We start from the raw sequence: 21,361 nt of genomic DNA, 5'->3' as shown, positions 1-21,361 counted from the left end.
TTGGACCTCCATTAACATCAATTACCACTGAGAAAGGATTACATCTATCAAATTCACTGCGAATATCTTAACAACAGCATAAAAACATCTCCCCTGGCAACAATTCTAAAAAGTCAATTAGGTCAAAAATTAAAACCTAATATAAGGAGACACCCCTATTAATATGGTTATTCAGTGCGTTGCTTCCCCCACTATTATCAATTAGATGTTACCCATCCTCATATCTAAATAAAAGAAAAGGGACAAATAAAATAAATGAAAAGCACCCCAATGGGGGAAGTAACGAGGGATATAAAAGCCTTTTATGGGACTATGAACATCTAGTTGGTAGTAAATGCTTATTATTTCATTGTGGTGATTACATTGTAGACATAGAAATTCATTAATATTGGAAGAATACTTTTACAAATCCTTGAGTCATATTTAAGGAGTCAATAATAACCCTAATGACTTCACAACACACTCTATTACCAGCTATCTTATATCTGACATTGACTTCACAACACACCCTATTACCAACTATCTTATATCTAACATTTAGTCATTAATTTGATCTTATATCTATCATTTAGTCATTAATTTGATTATTTTCTTATTAGTCAGTTATATAATTATATCATGTTATGTTTGATCCTAAATCAAATATTTATCAGAGTGAGGAAAAGATACTCCAAACTATACTCACCAGAAACTACAGTAAATAAATGGGAAACCTACATGAATAAAACAAAACTACAATGCAATTTAATTGATCAAAATAAAATAAAACTACAATGCAATTTAACTCATCAAAATAAAACAAAACTACCTTGCAATTAGATTGAGACTACACTTACTAAGAAATCAGTAGGTGTATGTGTAATCTTTAAAATATCCAAATCGATTTCCCATGTTGTATAATCTATGGGTTTATCCATGAAATTCTCACCATATTCCAAAATTGACAAAGAATGGATTTACGAGACTAATAAATCATATTGTGTTTCATTGATTTATTGTATCTAGCTTCCTTTTAAGATGCTTATGGGCTCTTCAAATTCTTTTCTCTTGAATAAATAAATATTTGACATTTTCACCATTTATGACAATCAAATTTCCACCCTCCTCTATTCTTATTTCATTACCTTCTTTTTGAATCTTGAACATTGGTTTTGTCCCATCCTCAATTTTCTCCTTAGATATTAGCACTTCTAGGTTTTCTTAGGCTTCCACCCCCTTATTTTATCATGCCCATATTTCCTTATTTTCGCAATACACCTCTTAAAATATTGTGCCATGGAATATCAATCATCTAAAAGGAACTTTCCAATAGTCCAAATGTTGATTGAATATTTATTTTTCCCATTACATGGATATGTCCTTTGGATGGAGTTCCAAGAACACCAAAGGACACCGCTCACACACAGATCACAGATCAATACACCAGTATTTTGACGTGGTTAAAACCCTCAAAGGGGGAAACAGTCCACGGCTTGAGCCAGCGTGGCCACTTCAGGCAATTTATTAATAAAAGAATGAAATTTTACATAAGCTTCTCTCATGAACAGTTAACCTACAAATGACCCTCCATGCTCTTTAAATAGAGATCATGGACCAATCGGGTGTTAAGCCACAGATCAAGTGTTGGTAATACCGAGGAGAGAATGAACCGTCGGATCACTACATATCGTGACCGTCGGATTGTAAGTTACAAAATGTACATAGTAAAGAAACACACTTTACCTAACTCTATACTAGACCAAGTTATACTTAACTATTTCCTATGTGTTGGAATATCCTAACAAATAAATATCCTATCCACCATGGTTCAATACTCTTATTCAAGGTTGATGTATTCCAATGAAGTCCATTTCCAATAATTTCCAATATATCTCTCATCTAAAGCTCCATCGAGAGACCAAGAAACAACATCCAAACCAGTCATATGAAGAAGGGTCCATTTTGAGGATTGAACATTGACCTCCAACATTTTAGAAATATCATAATAGACCCCCAAACCAACAAGTTATTAGAATAATTTCAATATCCCTCTTACTTTTGAATTTGAATGAGAGTCATTCTTACATTATAATGTGGAATTTTTGGACATATTCGAGGACATCAAATGAATTATCTTCTGACCACCTTCATAAAGATTCTCATTTAACCTATTTTTTGATAAGGCGCCTCATGACAACTTTCTCTATAATAATTTTAATTACCTTCATTCCTACATCTCCTCTAATGGCCAATTTTAATTTATTTCTCATCCTTTAATAATTCCTCATTTTCTTAACACCTACTGATTTCTCAATATCTATCATTATCATTTCTCTTTTTGGAAATCTCGACTGTTTGTTTCTGCAAGTAGGTAGCCACGCGAAGAACTTTCCCTTGCAATGGAAGGTAGTAGATTCAACGTAGTTGTAACACTAGGGAGGCCTCTTCTAGTAGGTCATGGGAAGAAAGGAATGTACCTTCATGCACCAGTTCCTCAAATGGCACCAGAACTCCCACTACTTTCAGATTTAATGAGATGACCTAGAGAGGGTCGAGTAGGTAGACCTATAGATCTACTCACTAACCATTTCCAAACTCATTTCATTACCATGTAAGAAAATTCCATTCTAGAGCTTTAGTGACTTCGTTCTGCACTTCTTTTTCAGATTTGATGAGAAAAACAGAATATGTCGCATAGTACTGCGAATGTTGCAGATGACAATTACTAATAGTGGACGTGGCAGTCCAGATCGACGAACTATTAACAACAAGGATATTTGCAGAAAAATCATGGACAATGCCAAAGAAATGTCGGAAATGAATGTCAAAAACTTTGCATAAGAGGGATAAAGAAACATGTTTTCTATGGGAAGACTCGGTGAACAAACAATGGAGTTCACTGTCATGACTCGTCAGTATGAAATTATATGCACAGCAACACAGGTTCATTGTCTTTATGCATTAGAATGTGCAGCAACACAGGTTAGAGTCATATTCATTTTCGTCACAGTATTGATGGGCTTAGCCTCTCCAGCACCAGCACTGACATTGCCCCCTATTGCAATAACACCCAAGGTGACCCCAGTTCAATTCCCAGCAGTGCCATCACCACAGATCTTTCGCAGGGCTAGGATTTCTCCACTTAATATCATATTGGATGCCGAGTAAGCATTGTTTGGGGTGATTCATAGCAGATGGGGCGATTCTGAGAATCGCCCCGCCACCGCCCCGCCACCAGTGGTGGTGGCGAGGCGGTGGCGAGATTATCCATTAATTCAATGTGCAGTTCAGAATCCATTTCCTAATACCTGATTCCATTTACAAGTTTGACATGGAATTGAATGACTTTTTTAATTCTCTGAGATTGTATCTAGATTGGGCTAGGCACTTGCAGGTTCCAGCTTCAAGGTTTGATCTCTTTGGAGGCTCTAAAACTCTGAAAAACCTTCGAAGTTATAGCTTGAGAATCGCTGGGTGGTGGGGCAATTCTGAGAATCGCCCCGCCACCAGTGGTGGTGGCGGGGCGGTGGCGGCCCCACCACCTCAGTTTTTTAAATTGACAACAGGATTATCCATTAATTCAATGTGCAGTTCAGAATCCATTTCCTAGTACCTGATTCCATTTACAAGTTTGACATGGAATTGAATGACTTTTTTTAATGCTCTGAGATTGCATCTGGATTGGGCTAGGCACTTGCAGGTTCTAGCTTCGAGGTTCGATCTCTTTGGAGGCTCTGAAACTCTAAAAAACCTCGAAGTTCTAGCTTGAATTTCATCCCAAATCTCAGTTAAAATGGTGGACGTATTCAGCGGCGATGAGACTGGTCCATTCTTCGACTTCCTTGGGGCCACCGCAGTGCTCGTGTTCTCCTACATGGGAGCTGCATATGGAACTGTGAAGAGTGGCGTGGGCATGGCCTCCATGGGTGTGATGAGGCCGGAGCTTGTGATGAAATTGATTGTTCCAATCTTCATGGCTGGAGTGTTGGGTATTTATGGTTTGATTATTGCTGTGATTATCAGCACAAGAATTAACCCCAAGGCAAATTCCTATTATCTATTTGATGGTTACACGCATCTGTCATCGAGACTGGCTTGCAGGCTCACGAGTGTTGCTGCGGCAATGGCTATTGGTATTGTTGGTGATGCTAGTGTCAGAGCAAATGCACAGTAGCCAAAGCTATTTGTTGGTATGATCCTCATATTGATCTTTGCATAATCACTTGCACTCTACGACCTTATAGTTGGTATTATACTTTCTTCTCAACCTGGCCAGTCACGAGCAGATTAAAGAAGTTGCAATTGGTCTTCTGTTTACTTGGTTCATTTGTTAGTTTTTTAGCAAGACTGTTGTCTTCTGCAGTGGAAATGTGATTGTTGTTTCCAGTAGGAGATAATATTTTGCTCAAGATTCATTATTATTCTCTTGGTTTGGAATTTTAGACTTAAGAATTTAGTGATCAATTTGAAAGCTCATTACAATGTGGAAATTGAACCAGTTAACAAGTGCACGTTACTGCTGGTGTCATTTGGCACATTATGAATTTGAAATCAAATCGTATGGAATTGAATGACCAAAGCTAATACGTAACAATCATGGGCCTGTTGTGGGAAAGCGTGACTGAGGTGGATATTTTGTAGTGTGTGTCTTTAAATTTTAGGCAGAAATGGTATCATATCTATAATATTGGGGAAATGCCATGGAATTTTTAAGCATAAAGTTGAGGCAGAAATGGTATCACAGTAATAATATTCGAGAAATGACATGGCTGTATGTGGCTGGCAGTTTGATTGTTTGTGGATATAATTGTTTGTATGTTGTTTTCATATTAATACTGACAATGACGTTTAATGAGAAAAGAGATGAGGTGTGATACATCTTACGGTGTGTCCGTTCAGCAAGATAAGACTCCCGCAGATCTTGTACATATTCTTCTCACAATTCACCACTTGTTGTAGGTACTTCCGCCAAGTTTTTCTTTACGGAAACTGCGAATGAATATTAAGTGGAAGTCAATTTAAAAAACTAAGTAATATATCTTTTACTGACCAATTTTCCTCACTCTGATAAATATTTGATTTAGGATCAAACATAATATGATATAATTATATAACTGAATAATAAGAAAATAATCAAATTAATGACTAAATGATAGATATAAGATCAAATTACTGACTAAATGTCAGATATAAGATAGTTGGTAATAGGGTGTGTTGTGAAGTCATTAGGGTTAGAGTCATATTCATTTTCGTCACGGTATTGATGGGCTTAGCCTCTCCGACACTAGCACTGACATCGCCCCCTGTTGCAATAACACCCAAGGCGACCCCAGTTCAATTCCCAGCAGTGCCATCACCGCAGATCTTTCGCAGGGCTAGGATTTCTCCACTTAATATCGTATTGGATGCCCAGTAAGCATTGTTTGGGGCGATTCGTAGCAGATGGGGCAATTCTGAGAATCGTCGGGTGGTGGGGCGATTCTCAGAATCACCCCATCTACTACGAATCGCCCCAAACAATGCTTACTGGGCATCCAATACGATATTAAGCAGATTTCAAAGGGAATTTTGATGTTAATTAATTTTGGCAGGAACAAACAAAATAGTGTTTTAGTAAAAGTTTAGTTTTGATCTGGAGTGAAGAGCAGATCGCTCCAATGCGGGAGGCGTTCAGCCTATTCGACACTGATCGTGATGGGTACATTACGGCAGCCGAACTAGGAACCGTGATGCGAACCCTGGGGGAGAATCCCACTCAAGCAGAGCTTAAAGAGATCATTAAACGTGAAGAGATCAGCAGCACCATCGACTTCCCTTGCTTCGTGGACGTGATGAAATGGAACTTGAAGGGAGGGAGCTTCCATGTTCAACTCAAGGATGCCTTTAAAGCCCTCGATAAAGAAAGCATCGGCAATATTTCTGCCAGGGAACTCGGTCATATTCTTACCAGCAACGGGGAGAAGTTGGAGCCATCGGAATTCGATGAGTGTATTTGATAAATTAAGGTCAATTCCGATGGAAACATCTACTACGGGATCGAGTTTTAAACAAAAACTATCTAGCTACCAGCTTCATTCAACTGGTGGGAAAAGAACAACTGTTGGGGGCGCAACGTGAGCTCTCTATCCATCCAACTATATCCATCCATTAGAAACAGCAATCCAATGAAGGACTACCGAGGCCGGGTAACCGGTTGAACTCCTTCCCGATGGTTTCTTTCACTCCGGAGCTTTCTTTCTTCCGTGGGTGGCTAAGATCAAACAGCCGATGGATATGGGCTAGCGGTAATGAACTAGTCTCCCTGCCTCCGGGCTGGCCTAACTGTTTTTTTCTCTTGGCTGGCTGTAGTCCATCCTTCACTCCACCGGTGGCACGGAAGGGATCAATAGCCGAGAGAGCCCTATCCAAAACTTCCCAGCCTTCTGTTATCACTCAGGTTGTCCCCGAATGTTAAGAAAGGGATACAGCCGAGGTAACCACTAACCAACTTTGGACTGCAGGTTCTAGCCAACCTGCAATCAGAGAGGGCTCTCTCTTTTGGATTTGACTTTGTTTAAAAGGATTTTAGGCTAGGTCTTGGGTTCAGGGGGTTCTTTGTTTTGTTTTGGTGGGAAAATTGACTCTTCAGGTGGAGAGGCAGTGTATAGTCCAAATTTCTCGAACCATTGGGCGTGGAGTCGAGGATGAGAAAGTTGTTATATTTCCTTAAACACAGAGAAGGAAAATGGAGCAGGATAGATGAGGTCGAAGCAGCTTTCAGGTTTTATGGATGGAAGAGGTGTCAAGCAATGAGAGGCACTTAAGAATCTCTCAATCGAATTAACAGAGAAAGTAACAAGGCGCTACCTAGGGGTAGTTAAGAATCCCTAAATAATTGGCCAGCACAGGTGAACTGGGGTAAACACGAGCCAGAAGGAATTCGATGTTCATAACCAATTCATTCAGAAGAAAACATCAAGAAATAGCAGGAATTGAGCATAGAGAGTATTTAACTAATTCTAGGCTATTCTTTCTTTCTGCAACTTAGATAATGGCAAACACATGAACAGAGATAAGAGGCACTTATTGCTTCAGGCCGCAGCACAGGAATTCCATCTTCAGCTTCTCAAAAACATTCATCAACAACAGATAGTTCTTTCTCCAAGCTTTCAGCAATATTTGATTATGGAAAAACTCAGGTATACAATGCGAGTCTCTAATGAAATTCTCAATTGACCAACCCTTAAAACTATACAGAGGGTGGTATATATAGGGCAAAACTTTCTATCTACTACTTTTATTACCATTTGACCTAATCAGGTCATAAAACATCATTTATTGACCTAACTCTATCTGGAATTAAATGCAAAAAATCTCTTGAGCGGCGCTGAGGGTCTCCGTATTAGAAATGAGTGAATGATGTTGTCCTTGGTGGCTTGCTGTAGTGTCTTCTGAAATAGATATGTATGGGTTTCTGTTCCTCGATGTCTGCCTGCATTTAAGTTTGAGCTGTGATTTGAGTGCAGGAATGGGCTTTGGCTGTCTGATTTGACTTCCTGAGGGGCTCATTAATTTTTAGCTGCATCGAGCCACCAAAATATCTTCGGCTGATACTCTTTGGCGTCTCCTCCTTCTCTGATACTCTTTGACAAAATTTGGGCCGCTAATCTGATGTACTGAGGGTTTAATCATGGATTAATGGCCGCTGTTCGGCCCCTGCACCGTTGAAATTGCTTTTTGATTCTTTCGCCAAGCTCTGTGAAGAAAACGGCTCATTTCTACGCCTTTTCGGGCTTCCTGGGCTGCATGGGGCAAAGATTCCTTAAAGATTCCTTGAAGATTCTCCATTCTAGCCCAAAAAATCCTGCGATGAGAGATTTATCAAAAACTGCCTCAGAATTCGATTCCGGGGCTCCGAAGTGCGATTTTCGCGCCTCTGCGTCAAAAAGGGCTGATGACATCAGCGTTGTACGGCGGGTGACGTCAGCATGACGTCAGCAGGGCGATGTGGCGGGATGATGTCATCACGTACGGTCGATGATGTGGCAGGTATGGTGGCGGGACATGTGGCAGTGACATGGCAGGAGGCCACGTAGGCGGGTGACTGTACAGGGGGGGTGACGTGGGCATGACTGTGCAGGGGGGTGACGTGGTGGTGACGTCACCTGGCAGGGCGGTAAGCGGTAAATGGCGCACCGCTTATGGGGGATGGTGGTTTCGGTGGGAGGGGCTCCGCCACAGCCCGGCGCATGACGCGTGGCGGGAGTACGGCGGCAAAACCGCCGAACTCCCGGACGTTAAAGGCCGGGCGCGTCGGGGAAGAGGATGCCCACCAGCCGTAGATCTGCGGGGCTGTGGATCGGACGGCTGGCGGCGAATGCGACGTGATGGGGGGTTAATGAGCGGGAATATTCACAGGAATATTCCAAATTTAATATTCGCGGCGGGTTTAAACTTAGGTTTGAGTGGGTTATGGGATTTATATGCAGCGGGGGTTAATATTTGTGCACAGAAACTTTGGGTAAGGGGCGGAATGTGGGTTTTTACAGTGGTGAGGTGAAATTTTGCAAGGGGAAAGGTGAGAACATGGGTTTTTTGGGGGTTTTTGGAGTTAAGGGAGAGGTTACTAGCTGACCATATGTCAAACCAGTCCCTCAATGACTCGGATGGGCTAAAAACAGTCCCAGATGGACTGAGATTTCCCGGACTTAGTAGAAAATATGGCTATATTGCCAGGGAGGGGTATTTACATAGGGGAGTGTTATATACATGAATTTTAGTAGGGGAAAGGGCAAATTGTTAGGGAGCTATATAATAAAGTTAAAAGTTAATATGGAGATGAAGAGAGGGCGCTAAGGTGCGGGACCTTATGCCATTTGGGAAAAGAAGGCTCACAGATGATGAGTGAGCAGTCCTTGAGTGAAGGAGGTCCTCATCAAGGCAAATGTCATGGAGATGATGGAACTGAGAGGCTCAAGCATATCTTGACCTCTTGGGGGGTGTTAGTAAGTGACTTGGGGGAGATGAGAAGAGGGGATGTTAATGAATCTCTAGCCTGAGTACCTTCATGAAACTGCAAAGTTGCCTGGTAACTGTGATCAGAAAAGATAAGACATTGTGAAATACAAAATTGATCATTAGTCATGTTTCTGCCACACCAAAGCTACCTACCCAGCCTACTGTCCTAACATTTTTTCTTCTTTTATTTTGGGTGCATTTGGACTTGCAGACCCAAACTCACAGTTTTTTCTTTTGAATTTTCCTATCTAGATCTGCACTTATTTCTGCCAGGGCCCAGATTAAACAGTTGGGTCCCCTTGATTCTCTACCTATCTACAAATCTGCCAAGATTAAATGGTTTGGACAGATGTCATTCTCTATATTCTAAAACAGGAAATTGAAACCTAGGGAGACCAGGATTAGACTGTCTAGACCTCCCTTCAAAAACTTCTTCAAAACTGAAACAACTCATCTAAATTGGAAACAGCAGTAAAATTTGAATTGGCATACTATATCACTTCTTCTCTGGTTTTCTTATCTGGAAATATGGAACCTTGCTGCAAGAAAGATGACATATTTGGCATGTAAAAATGTCAATCATGAAATATGAAACCTGTTGCGACAGGAGGCTAACAGTGGCTCCACTTGGGGATGGCTTTTCCTTGTGAAAAGTCAAGAACAGCAGGTCAGACTGCCTTGATCTCTGTTGTCACTGTAAACTAAAAAACCTCTTTGTTCTTCTGTTAACCTTTTCTTGCCTGAGAATTGTGGTGCAAGACAGCTTCTCTTTGACCTGAGTTACTGTTGTGACGTTGTACTCTTGTTGCCTTGCTAAGATTGATATAGAGGTGGATCTTTGAAAACTGGACAATCAGCCCCGGCTGTGCTTCCATGAATTTACTACTGCTTGTTCAATCATCGGCCTGCTTATCAAAATGAATTAAAAACAGTGTTTATATATACACAATATAGCTGTACAAAAATATTTACAGGGCTTTCGTTGTTTTAACAACAAGGATCGTGATAATGTTTCAACATCCTGCCATTTACAGGTCCTCCTTCAACAATGCTGTCCTCCATAGATTTGAGAAAATAGGTGTTGTTTCCCTGAACAGCAGAAATAACAAATGGGCCTTTCCACAGGAAATCGAACTTAGCATGCTTGCCCTTATCTTCTCTTCTTGAGTCCCACTTTAGAACTTTGTCATCAATTCTGAAATCTTCAGTTTTAGCTCTCTTTTCAAACATCTTTTTGAGTTTTTCTTGCAAAATTTGTGCTCTGTCATATACTTGTTCTCTGGTTTGCTGGAGATGGATCCTCTGATTAATTCTCCTTTGGATGTCATTTGGTTCTGCCTGAATCTCTTGTAACAGCTTGATGGTGGGAATACCGAGGGATGAAGGAAATCTAGCCTCCATACCATATACCAGCTCATAAGGGCTCATTCCGATTGATCTTTTGCTTGAAAGTTGTTGGCATTATGTTCTGGTATGGCTATATGTTTGTACTTGATGGCAACTCCCGTGGCAAGGCTCTCAATTTGTTGAAAATTAAGAAGTACGCAGGAGATCAGTTCAGAAGGTGCGTACCCGCAGGTACACCATGCAGGGACCGCGGCCAGATACGCAGGTCAGCCGTTCAGGAGGTGCGTACCCCCAGTGCACACATTTCAAGGCAAAGAAATTCACATGTGGGGTTTTCTTATGTTTTACTCTTGGTATTTAGCCGACGGTATTGTGTTATTATGGTGTCGGCCTGTGGTATTGATCCATGATTTAAGGAAGAGCTTTCCTATATAAAGCAAAGGAGATCATTTGGCTTGAGCATGTTTTGGGTTGAATATCTTATGAGGGCAAGATCTGGTCTAGATCTAAATAAGGTGAATCTACTGATGGACTGAGATCTCTTCGGCGCATGTTCAGATCTGTAGATCTGACTGTCTGGGTTATTTCTGAAGCCTTGAAATCATCTATGCCCGAAGGTATGCAGGTACAGTGAGAGAAAAGTGCGTACATACACAGGAACGAAGCGTTTTAGGTGCGCCGGTACACAGGCACAGAAGCGTTTTAGGTGCGCCGGTAAGTAGGCACAGAAGGGTTGCAGGTGCGCCGGTACGCAGGCACAGAAGGGTTGCAGGTGCGCCGGTACGCAGGCACAGAAGGGTTGCAGGTGCGCCGGTACGCAGGCACAGAAGGGTTGCAGGTGCGCCGGTACGCAGGCACAAAAGCATTTTAGGTGCGCCGGTACGTAGGCACAGAAGGGTTACAGGTGCGCCGGTACGCAGGCACAGAAGGGTTGCAGGTGCGCCGGTACGCAGGCACAGAAGGGTTGCAGGTGCGCCGATACGCAGGCACAGAAGGGTTGCAGGTGCGCCGGTACGCAGGCACAGAAGGGTTGCAGGTGCGCCGGTACGCAGGCACAGAAGGGTTGCAGGTGCGCCGATACGCAGGCACAGAAGGGTTGCAGGTGCGCCGGTACGCAGGCACAGAAGGGTTGCAGGTGCGCCGGTACGCAGGCACAGAAGGGTTGCAGGTGGGGAGGTCCGCAGGCAGTTCAATGGACTCAGAGCGAGGTACGCAGGTGAGCAGTTGAGCAGGGTGCGTACGTAAGCAGGCGAGCAGTTGAGCAGGGTGCGTACTGTAAGTAGGCAAGCAGTTGAGCAGGGTGAGTACGGTAAGCAAGCAAGCAGTTGAGCAGGGTGCTTACGTAAGCAGGCGAGCAGTTGAGCAGGGTGCTTACTTCTCTTAAAATCTTTGTTTATCATTGCTGTGTTCTGGGTTTGGTCCTATTATTGTTGATCTGGTTACTACAGTTGATTGGGTGATTCTCTTATACTTGATGATCATTTGATGCTTATGGATCTAGTTTGAAAATTTATGAAAAGTGGTCCTTGTAAGAAAAGAAGTAGGGGGTTGTAGCTCCCTTCCAGGAGAGACTGGAAAACGAGAGAGAGTTGTAGCTCTCTGAAGGTTGCAGCCTGCGTACTGGTAAAGGACTGCACCATTACAAAACCATTGTAAAAGGAGTTTCTAATTTGAAAGAAGATAGAGACATATTGCAGCAGGTGGTTTTCACCCACATTGGGTTTCCACCTTACATCTTGTGTTCTTTGGTGTGACTATCTGTTTTCTTTGTTCATGCTCATTATTTTATGGTACTGACATGCAAAACTAATTCAAAGAACAAATAAGGAAGATTTATTAAAAGAATTAGATAATACTGATTCACCCCCCCTCTCAGTATTATTTCCAACAATTGGTATCAGAGCAGGTCCTTCAGAGAAGCTTGATCGCTTGAAGGTAGATCGTTCATCATGAGCAACTACGAGAGAGAAGCATCAATCAGGCCACCGGTTTTTGATGGGACAAACTTCAATTATTGGAAGGTAAGAGTTACTGCCTATCTTCAATCTCTTGGTACAGAAGTTTGGGACATCGTAGAGACAGGCTACGCTTTTCCTTCAGCTACTCCTACAGATGCAGCTGAGAAAAAGAAGTATGAAACAAATGCGAAAGCAGTCAGTACTCTATTAGGATGTATATCTCAATCAGAATTTATGAAGGTAATGCACTATAAATCCGCAAAAGAGATATGGGACAAAATTGTCACGAGCTATGAAGGAGATGAACAGGTAAAGCGTGCTAAACTTCAAACTCTCAGAATTCAGTATGAGACTCTCAAAATGTATAATGATGAAAGTGTGGCTAACTATTTTCTTCGGGTAGATGAGGTTGTTAATTGTATGAAAAATTTGGGTGAAGAAATAAAAGAGGCTATTGTGGTTGAAAAGGTTCTAAGATCATTGTCCCCCAAGTTTGAATCTAAAGTATCTGCAATAGAAGAAAAGGAAAATCTACGAATTCTTACTATGTCTCAGCTACATGGAATTCTAACTGCTTATGAAATGAGAAAGGGAGGTCCATCAGATAGAAGAGAAGCTGTTTTCAAGGCATCAGGCAAAGGAGATTATTATGAAGCAAGCCACGTCCCAGAAGAAGAGGAAGAAGAATCAAATTTTGTCAGAAATCTTCAAAGGGCTTCTGGAAGGTTCAGAGGTAAGTTACCTTTTAAATGCTTTGCTTGTGGAAGAGTAGGTCATTATGCTGCAAAATGTCCTTATAAGGATAAAGGAAAGGAACCTGCTAGATGGAACAAGAAACAGAATGCAAATAAGAAAAGCTACTACACTCATGAAGATAGTGATGGTCTATCAAACAGTGATGAAGATGAACAAGGTAATAAATATAAGTTGTTAATGGCATTTGAAGATGATGATTATATGGATGCTATAGATGTGGATAACCTTTATGATGAAATTACTAGACTCAAGAGATGTATAGAAGAAAAGAACATGATCATTGATACTCTACAATTTCAAATTGATGAAAAGGAAAAACATCTTGAAAAATTAGAAGGTGAAATTGTTGGTCTTAGAAAAGACATTGAGAAAACAAAAGCTATTAATCTCAAGTTTGTCAAAGGATCTGAAACTTTGGATGTGATTATCAATGTGCAGCGGTCTCCACTAAACAAGACAGGTCTGGGCTATAATGGAGAAACTTCTCAAGCATCCACCTCAAAAAGTTATCTTGATGCAGCAAGAAGAAATGAGCAAAAGCAAAATGAAGATCATCAGGTAAAGCAGGGACGAATTAAAAACAGAAACTATCAGGGGCAATCCATCTTAAGGGTGAACAAAAGCTACAACCAGCCACAGGTAAAATCTTCTCAATTTGGTTCAAGAATGGATGACAATAAAAATTACAATCATTTGGCCGGTAGATTTGATAACCGCAGAAGTTTCTTCAATGGACAATGCTTTTCTTGCATAACTTTGGTCACAAAGCAGCTCAATGTGTTGCATATAAAACAATCATGACTAGGGAAGCTCAAAAACAAAGAAGTATGACCGGGATTACAAAAAGGACCTATAACAACTTTTCGGTTCTTGAAAATGAAGTTGAATGTTCTATTTGCAATAACTTTGGTCATGAAGACTCTGAATGCAGGAGCAGGTTTCAGCAGAAAAAGGAACAAGCCTCAAGCACCAAAACATGGAGAATAAAGGAACCACAAACAGAAAGATGTGGGATAGCATTTTATGCAGAGGGACAAGAAAATCTATGGTACATTGACAGTGGATGTTCGAAGCATATGACAGGTGATAAAGAAAAACTTGAGTCATATTCTGATCTAGAAAAGGGAAAGAAAGTCTCTTTTGGAAATGATACTTCTGCAACTATAAAAGGAAAAGGCATTGCTCAGTTAAAAGAAAAGGTCAAGGCTGGAAATGTTTTGTATGTTGATGGATTGAAGCATAATCTTCTAAGTGTCAGCCAGATGTGTGATCAAAGAACCGAGGTTATATTCAGATCAAATGGATGTCTTGCTCGTGATCTTGATACAGGTAAAACAGTGATCAAAGGCAAAAGAACCCCAAATAATCTGTACATATTTGAAGAAGGACAACAACAATGCTATCTGAGCAAGGATGATGAGCACTGGTTATGGCATCGGAGGTTGGGACATCTAATCTTTTCACAAATAAGGAAAGCATGCAAATATCAGGCAATTCGCGATCTTCCAAATATCAAAATTCCTGACAACACCATATGCAAATCATGTCAGTTTGGAAAACAAACCAGAACTAACTTTCCAGAGAAAGAAGGTTCAGCTAGCATGCCTCTTGAGCTAGTACATACAGATACATGCGGCCCTTTTAGGAAAAGAACACCTCGAGGAGAAGAATACTTGATATTATTCATTGACGATTTCTCCAGGTTTGTCTGGTTAGGACTTATGAAGCACAAAGATGAAGCATTCAAAAAATTCAAATCCTTCAAAGCCTTGGTTGAAAATGAATCAGGTCACAAAATTAAGTGCCTCAGATCCGACAGAGGTGGGGAATTTACTTCAAATGAATTTTTCGATTTCTGTGAAGAACATGGGATAAGAAGAGAATTCTCTACAGCAAGAACCCCTCAGCAAAATGGAGTTGTGGAAAGAATGAACAGAACAGTCCAACAAATGGCTCGTGCTATGCTTGATGAGTCAGGAACTCCCGCAACTTTCTGGGGTGAAGCTGCACATGCTGCAGTTGTTATTCTCAACAAAACAAATGTCCGGGTGAACAGCACTCAAACTCCTCATGAGCTCTGGAGTAGTAGGACTCCTTCGGTAAAGCACTTCAAAATCTTTGGGAGCAAATGCTATATCAAGAATACTGATGAGCAGCTTGGCAAATGCTATATCAAGAATACTGATGAGCAGCTTGGTAGATGAAGGCATTCTTCTTGGTTACTCTCCACATAGCAAAGCATACAAATGCTACAATAAAAGACTTGGCAGAATTGTTGACAGCATTGATGTAGTGGTTGATGAGAAGGGATACATTCCTAGGCAAGTACATCATGAAGACATCGAAGAAGATGAAGGCTACCCCCAACAACAGAATGATGAAGAAGAAGAACCTCAAGAAGAACCAGAGGAGCAAACAAGAATAGAAGAAAAGACTCCATCCAGATATGTTCAGAAGAATCATCCAGAATCTCAGATTATGGGGCAGAAAGAAGCAGGTGTACAAACAAGAAGAACAGTTGCAGAAGCTTCAAGCTATTTGGCATTACTCTCCTCTACTGAACCACAAAATGTGAAAGAGGCATGCAAAGATGAATGTTGGGTGAAAGCAATGGATGAAGAACTTGAGCAGATCGAAAAGAACAACACTTGGGAGCTGGTTCCTAGACCAAAGGATAAGAATGTTATCGGAACAAAATGGGTCTTCAAAAATAAATTGAATGAAAATGGAGAAGTAATTAGAAACAAAGCCAGACTTGTTTGTAAAGGGTATGCGCAACAAGAAGGAATAGACTTTGAAGAAACCTTTGCTCCTGTTGCTAGACTTGAGGCCATCTGAATGTTCCTTGCTCTCTCAAGTTTTCAAAACTTCAAAGTATTTCAAATGGACGTGAAATCAGCCTTTCTGAATGGAGACTTGGAAGAAGAAGTATACATTGAACAGCCAGATGGGTTCATTCTTGGAAATGATCCAAATCTTGTATGCAGATTGAAAAAGGCTCTCTATGGTCTCAAACAAGCTCCAAGGGCTTGGTACTACCGTTTGGACAAATATCTTCATCAACAAGGTTTTTCAAAAGGATCAGCAGATAGCAATCTTTATATAAAAGTTGAAAATGACAAATTGCTAATACTTGTTGTGTATGTAGATGAAATTATTTTTGGGAGCAATGAAGAAGCTATGAGTCAAAGCTTTGCCTTGGTCATGCAGAAAGAATTTGAAATGTCCTTGCTAGGAGAACTGACATATTTCCTTGGTTTGCAAATCCAACAAAAATAAGGAGGAATCTTTTTATCTCAAACCAAGTATCTCAAACAGATTTTGAAGAAATATGGCATGGAAGATGCAAAACCAGTATGTACACCCATGGTCACAGGATGTAGCCTCAGTGCAAATGATGAATCTGCAGCAGTACATCAACCAACTTACAGATCTATGATTGGAAATTTACTTTATTTGACAGGTACCCGACCGGACATTATGCATGCAGTTGGAATAGTTGGAAGATTTCAGGCAAATCCGAAGGAGACTCATCTTCAGGCAGTGAAGAGAATTTTCAAATACCTTCAAGGGACTCAAAATTATGGCTTATGGTATCCCAGAGATACAGATCTCACACTTCATGCTTATACAGATGCAGATTGGGCCGGAAGCGTGGATGATAGGAAAAGCACAAGTGGTGGTGCGTTCTTTATGGGTTCCAGACTGGTATCTTGGTTCAGCAAGAAACAGAGTTCGATTGCCTTGTCTACAGCTGAAGCAGAATATGTTGCTGCTGCATCTTGTTGCACTCAACTTCTTTGGATGATGCAGACTTTGCAGGATTTTCAAATCACTTGTACACCACCTATCCCCATTCTATGTGATAACACAAGTGCGATCAGCATCTCAAAGAATCCTGTCATGCATTCAAAAACCAAGCACATACCAATCAAGTATCATTTTCTTCGGGAACAAGTGCTTGAACAGAAGGTCAAGTTGGAGTATGTTCCTTCTAAGGAACAAGTTGCTGATATACTCACCAAACCATTGCCCAGGGACACTTTTGAATACCTCAGGCAAAAGCTGGGGGTTGTTGATGCATCATCTTATTGTTGAAACTCTTCTGATTGATGGTTGTACGCATGGTATATGCGTACATGTGCTGGGTGGCTGATTGGTTGAAGATTGATGGCACAGGTTCAGGGGGAGCATATAATGCATTGTTGGCATTATGGAGGATGTTCAGAAGGAGATCTTGGAAGTAGCTGCAATATGTCTCTATCTCTTTCATGGTGGATTATGGTTCTTTGTTGCAGATCTGGTTCATATTCAGGGGGAGCATGTTCTTAGGGGGAGCATATCCCTTTGCCCTTGATGTCAAAGGGGGAGAATGAAGATGAAGTTTGTGAGGTTGCCATCAAGTCCAAAGGGGGAGATTGTTGGCATTATGTTCTGGTATGGCTATATGTTTGTACTTGATGGCAACTCCTATGGCAAGGCTCTCAATTTGTTGAAAATTAAGAAGTACGCAGGAGATCAGTTCAGAAGGTGCGTACCCCCAGTGCACACATTTCAAGGCAAATAAATTCACATGTGGGGTTTTCTTATGTTTTACTCTTGGTATTTAGCCGACGGTATTGTGTTATTATGGTGTCGGCCTGTGGTATTGATCCATGATTTAAGGAAGAGCTTTCCTATATAAAGAAAAGGAGATCATTTGGCTTGAGCATGTTTTGGGTTGAATATCTTATGAGGGCAAGATCTGGTCTAGATCTAAATAAGGCGAATCTACTGATGGACTGAGATCTCTTCGGCGCATGTTCAGATCTGTAGATCTGACTGTCTGGGTTATTTCTGAAGTCTTGAAATCATCTATGCCCGAAGGTACGCAGGTATAGTGAGAGAAAAGTGCGTACATACGCAGGAACGAAGCGTTTTAGGTGCGCCGGTACGCAGGCACAGAAGCGTTTTAGGTGCGCCGGTACGCAGGCACAGAAGGGTTGCAAGTGTGTCGGTACGCAGGCACAGAAGGGTTGCAGGTGCGCCGGTACGCAGGCACAGAAGGGTTGCAGGTGCGCCGGTACGCAGGCACAGAAGGGTTGCAGGTGCGCTGGTACGCAGGCACAGAAGCATTTTAGGCGCGCCGGTACGCAGGCACAGAAGGGTTACAGGTGCGCCGGTACGCAGGCACAGAAGGGTTGCAGGTGCGCCGGTATGCAGGAACAGAAGGGTTGCAGGTGCGCTGATACGCAGACACAGAAGGGTTGCAGGTGCGCCGGTACGTAGGCACAGAAGGGTTGCAGGTGCGCCGGTACGCAGGCACAGAAGGGTTGCAGGTGCAGAGGTCCGCAGGCAGTTCAATGGACTCAGAGCGAGGTACGCAGGTGAGCAGTTGAGCAGGGTGCGTACGTAAGCAGGCAAGCAGTTGAGCAGGGTGCGTACTGTAAGCAGGCAAGCAGTTGAGCAGGGTGAGTACGGTAAGCAGGCAAGCAGTTGAGCAGGGTGCTTACGTAAGCAGGCGAGCAGTTGAGCAGGGTGCTTACTTCTCTTAAAATCTTTGTTTATCATTGCTGTGTTCTGGGTTTGGTCCTATTATTGTTGATCTGGTTACTACAGTTGATTGGGTGATTCTCTTATACTTGATGATCATTTGATGCTTATGGATCCAGTTTGAAAATTTATGAAAAGTGGTCCTTGTAAGAAAAGAAGTAGGGGGTTGTAGCTCCCTTCCAGGAGAGACTGGAAAACAAGAGAGAGTTGTAGCTCTCTGCAGGTTGCAGCCTGCGTACTGGTAAAGGACTGCACCAGTACAAAACCATTGTAAAAGGAGTTTCTAATTTGAAAGAAGATAGAGACATATTGCAGAAGGTGGTTTTCACCCACATTGGGTTTCCATCTTACATCTTGTGTTCTTTGGTGTGACTATCTGTTTTCTTTGTTCATGCTCATTATTTTATGGTAGTGACATGCAAAACTAATTCAAAGAACAAATAAGGAAGATTTATTAAAAGAATTATATAATACTGATTCACCCCCCCTCTCATTATTATTTCCAACAAAAGTCTGTCTGCCCATAGGGCATTCACCAGCTTTTTGTGCCAGTTTTTCTTGTTTTCTTCTAGCATCTTCTTTATGATGTTGATGAGGCTCTTATTAGATGATTCGGCCAATCCATTGCCTTGAGGATAGTATGCTGTAGAGTGGCCCAAGGTGATACGAAACTTATGGCAGAAACTGATCATCTTTTTGGACTTAAAGGCAGCGGCATTATCAGTGATGATTTTCTCGGGACAGCCAAATCTAGAAAGGATGTTGCATTCAAGGAATTGGATAATGATGGTATCATTGGCTTGTCTACAGGGAATGGCTTCAACCCACTTGCTGAAATAATCGGTGGCTGTTAGGATCCATTTGTGTTGGCCTGAGGAGGAGGGATGGATTTCCCCAATGAAGTCAAGACCCCATTGTTGAAAAGGTTTTTCAGTGGAGATCGGCTTAAGGGGCAGGGGCAATAATTTTCTCTTGCCTTCGAAAATTTGGCACTTATGACATGTCGTGGAGAATTTTTTAATATCTGCAAAAAGAGTGGGCCAGTAGAAACCAGCCCTCAGGATTTTGTCTGCTGTGGACTTCCAGTAGAGATGTCCTCCACAGTCACCTGCATGGAATTCTTTCATGACATTGTTGGTCTCATTCATGGTTAAGCAATTTAACAATATACCTTCATGATTTCTCCAAAATAATGCACCATCAACCACACAAAATCTCAGAGCTTTCATCTTCAGAAATCTTTTCTTTGTTCTGGACAATCCTGGGGGAGCACACAGGTTTAACAATACAAAGCAAATATCAGTGTACCAAGGGCATTGTAGAAATATTTCACTGATCTGTGGAGTCGCCAGCTCCGGTTCATTGTCCAGCTGGTTAATGTCTAAGACCTGAAAGTTTGTTTCGGACATCAGTTTAGCTAAACCTTGTCCCTTTATCAGCTTGGTTGGTTTTATTTCAATGTCATATTCGAGGATACTTGCAATCCACTTACCTCTTTTGCCTTCTAATCCGTCTTGAGTCAGTATGTCTTTTACAGCAGCGTGTGGGACGTAGGCGATCACGTGTGAGTACAGTATATACACTCTAAAATCCTTGATGGCCTTGATAAGTGCATATGCTTGTTTTTCCATTATCGGGTACTTGAGTGGGGCGTCTCTTAAGGCTCGGCTGAAAAAAGCAATTGGCTTTTCAGCTCCTTGTTCATCCTTTTGCAGCAGGACAGCAGCTATCGTATGCTCGGATGCAAATGAAAATATGATGAAATCTTTATCGAACTGTGGACTAGTTAGGACAGGGGTTTGAGTTAAGGCAGATTTGATACTCTCAAATGCTTGCTTAGTTTCCAGGGACCATCTTACCTTGGCATCTTTCTTTAACATGTTGCTTAATAGTCTTATTAATTCAGCCAGATTCGGGATGAATCTTCTCAAGAAGTTGATTTTCCCAAGGAAAGCTTGTAACTCTTTTATGTTTCTAGGGTATGGGATTTGGAGGATGGCTTGTATTCTCTCAGGATCAATCTTGATCCCGTCTTTTGATATGATGTGGCCAAGTAATTTTCCTTCCTCAAGGCCAAATAAGGACTTCTTAGGATTTAATGAAATTCCATATTTTCTGCATGTTATGAAAATTTGCCTAAGATGCTTGAGATGTTCTTCATCAGATTTGGAAAATGGGGTTAAATCGTCGAGGTACACAACTAGGAAGTCATGTATTTCTTTGGCGAAAGCAATATCCATTGCTCGTTGAAAAGTAGCACCAGCGTTTTTAAGTCCGAATGGCATTTTTACATACTTAAATGTTCCCCAGGGTGTGGTAAAAGTTGTTTTGTCTTGGTCATCTGGGTGAACAAGTATCTGGTTAAAACCTAAAAATCCATCTAGTAAAGAGATTCTAGATGATCCCACTACTCTCTGTAGTATATGGTCCATTTTGGGCAAAGGGTAGTGGTCTTTTAAGGAGACTTGGTTTAAGTTTCTGAGGTCTACACAAAGTCTGATTTCACCTGTCTTTTTCCTTGTAGGAACAAGATTGGACACCCACTCGGAGAATCTGATCGGTGCTATAATGCCTGCTTCCCACATCCTTTTTACTTCTTTTTCAATCGGGGGAAGCAGCACGGGGTTGATTCTTCTCAATTTCTGTTTGAAGGGCTTATGATTGGGCTTCAATGGGATGGTATGCTGGATTACAGATGTATCATAGGACTTCAAATCCTCATAGCTCCAAGCAAATACATCTTGAAATTCTTTGAATAAGTCAATGTACTTGGGCTTTTGATTGGGTGGCAA

At 41.5% G+C, this 21,361-nt stretch overlaps 1 protein-coding gene and 1 pseudogene across 1 annotated transcript in view; both read left to right on the top strand.

Moving 5' to 3' along the window:
* Nucleotides 1–3,772: 3,772 nt before the first annotated feature.
* On the top strand, nucleotides 3,773–4,270 carry LOC149146474 (V-type proton ATPase 16 kDa proteolipid subunit pseudogene; annotated as a pseudogene).
* A 560-nt stretch (nucleotides 4,271–4,830) lies between these two features.
* LOC149146473 (putative calcium-binding protein CML7) overlaps nucleotides 4,831–21,361 on the top strand; it is a 45,358-nt gene continuing 28,827 nt past the window's right edge. The window contains exons 1-2 of the mRNA XM_089452776.1: nucleotides 4,831–4,847; nucleotides 5,618–5,967. Coding sequence (XP_089308902.1) covers nucleotides 4,831–4,847; nucleotides 5,618–5,967 — 367 coding nt within the window. The remainder of the gene's footprint in view (nucleotides 4,848–5,617; nucleotides 5,968–21,361) is intronic.

The sequence above is a fragment of the Pinus tabuliformis genome, chromosome X (assembly GCF_031772625.1).
Source record: "Pinus tabuliformis cultivar Carrire ecotype Pingquan chromosome X, CPIR1, whole genome shotgun sequence".
Lineage (NCBI taxonomy): Eukaryota > Viridiplantae > Streptophyta > Pinopsida > Pinales > Pinaceae > Pinus > Pinus tabuliformis.
Note: the sequence above shows the minus strand (reverse complement) of the source record. Positions and strands in the feature narration are given on the sequence as shown.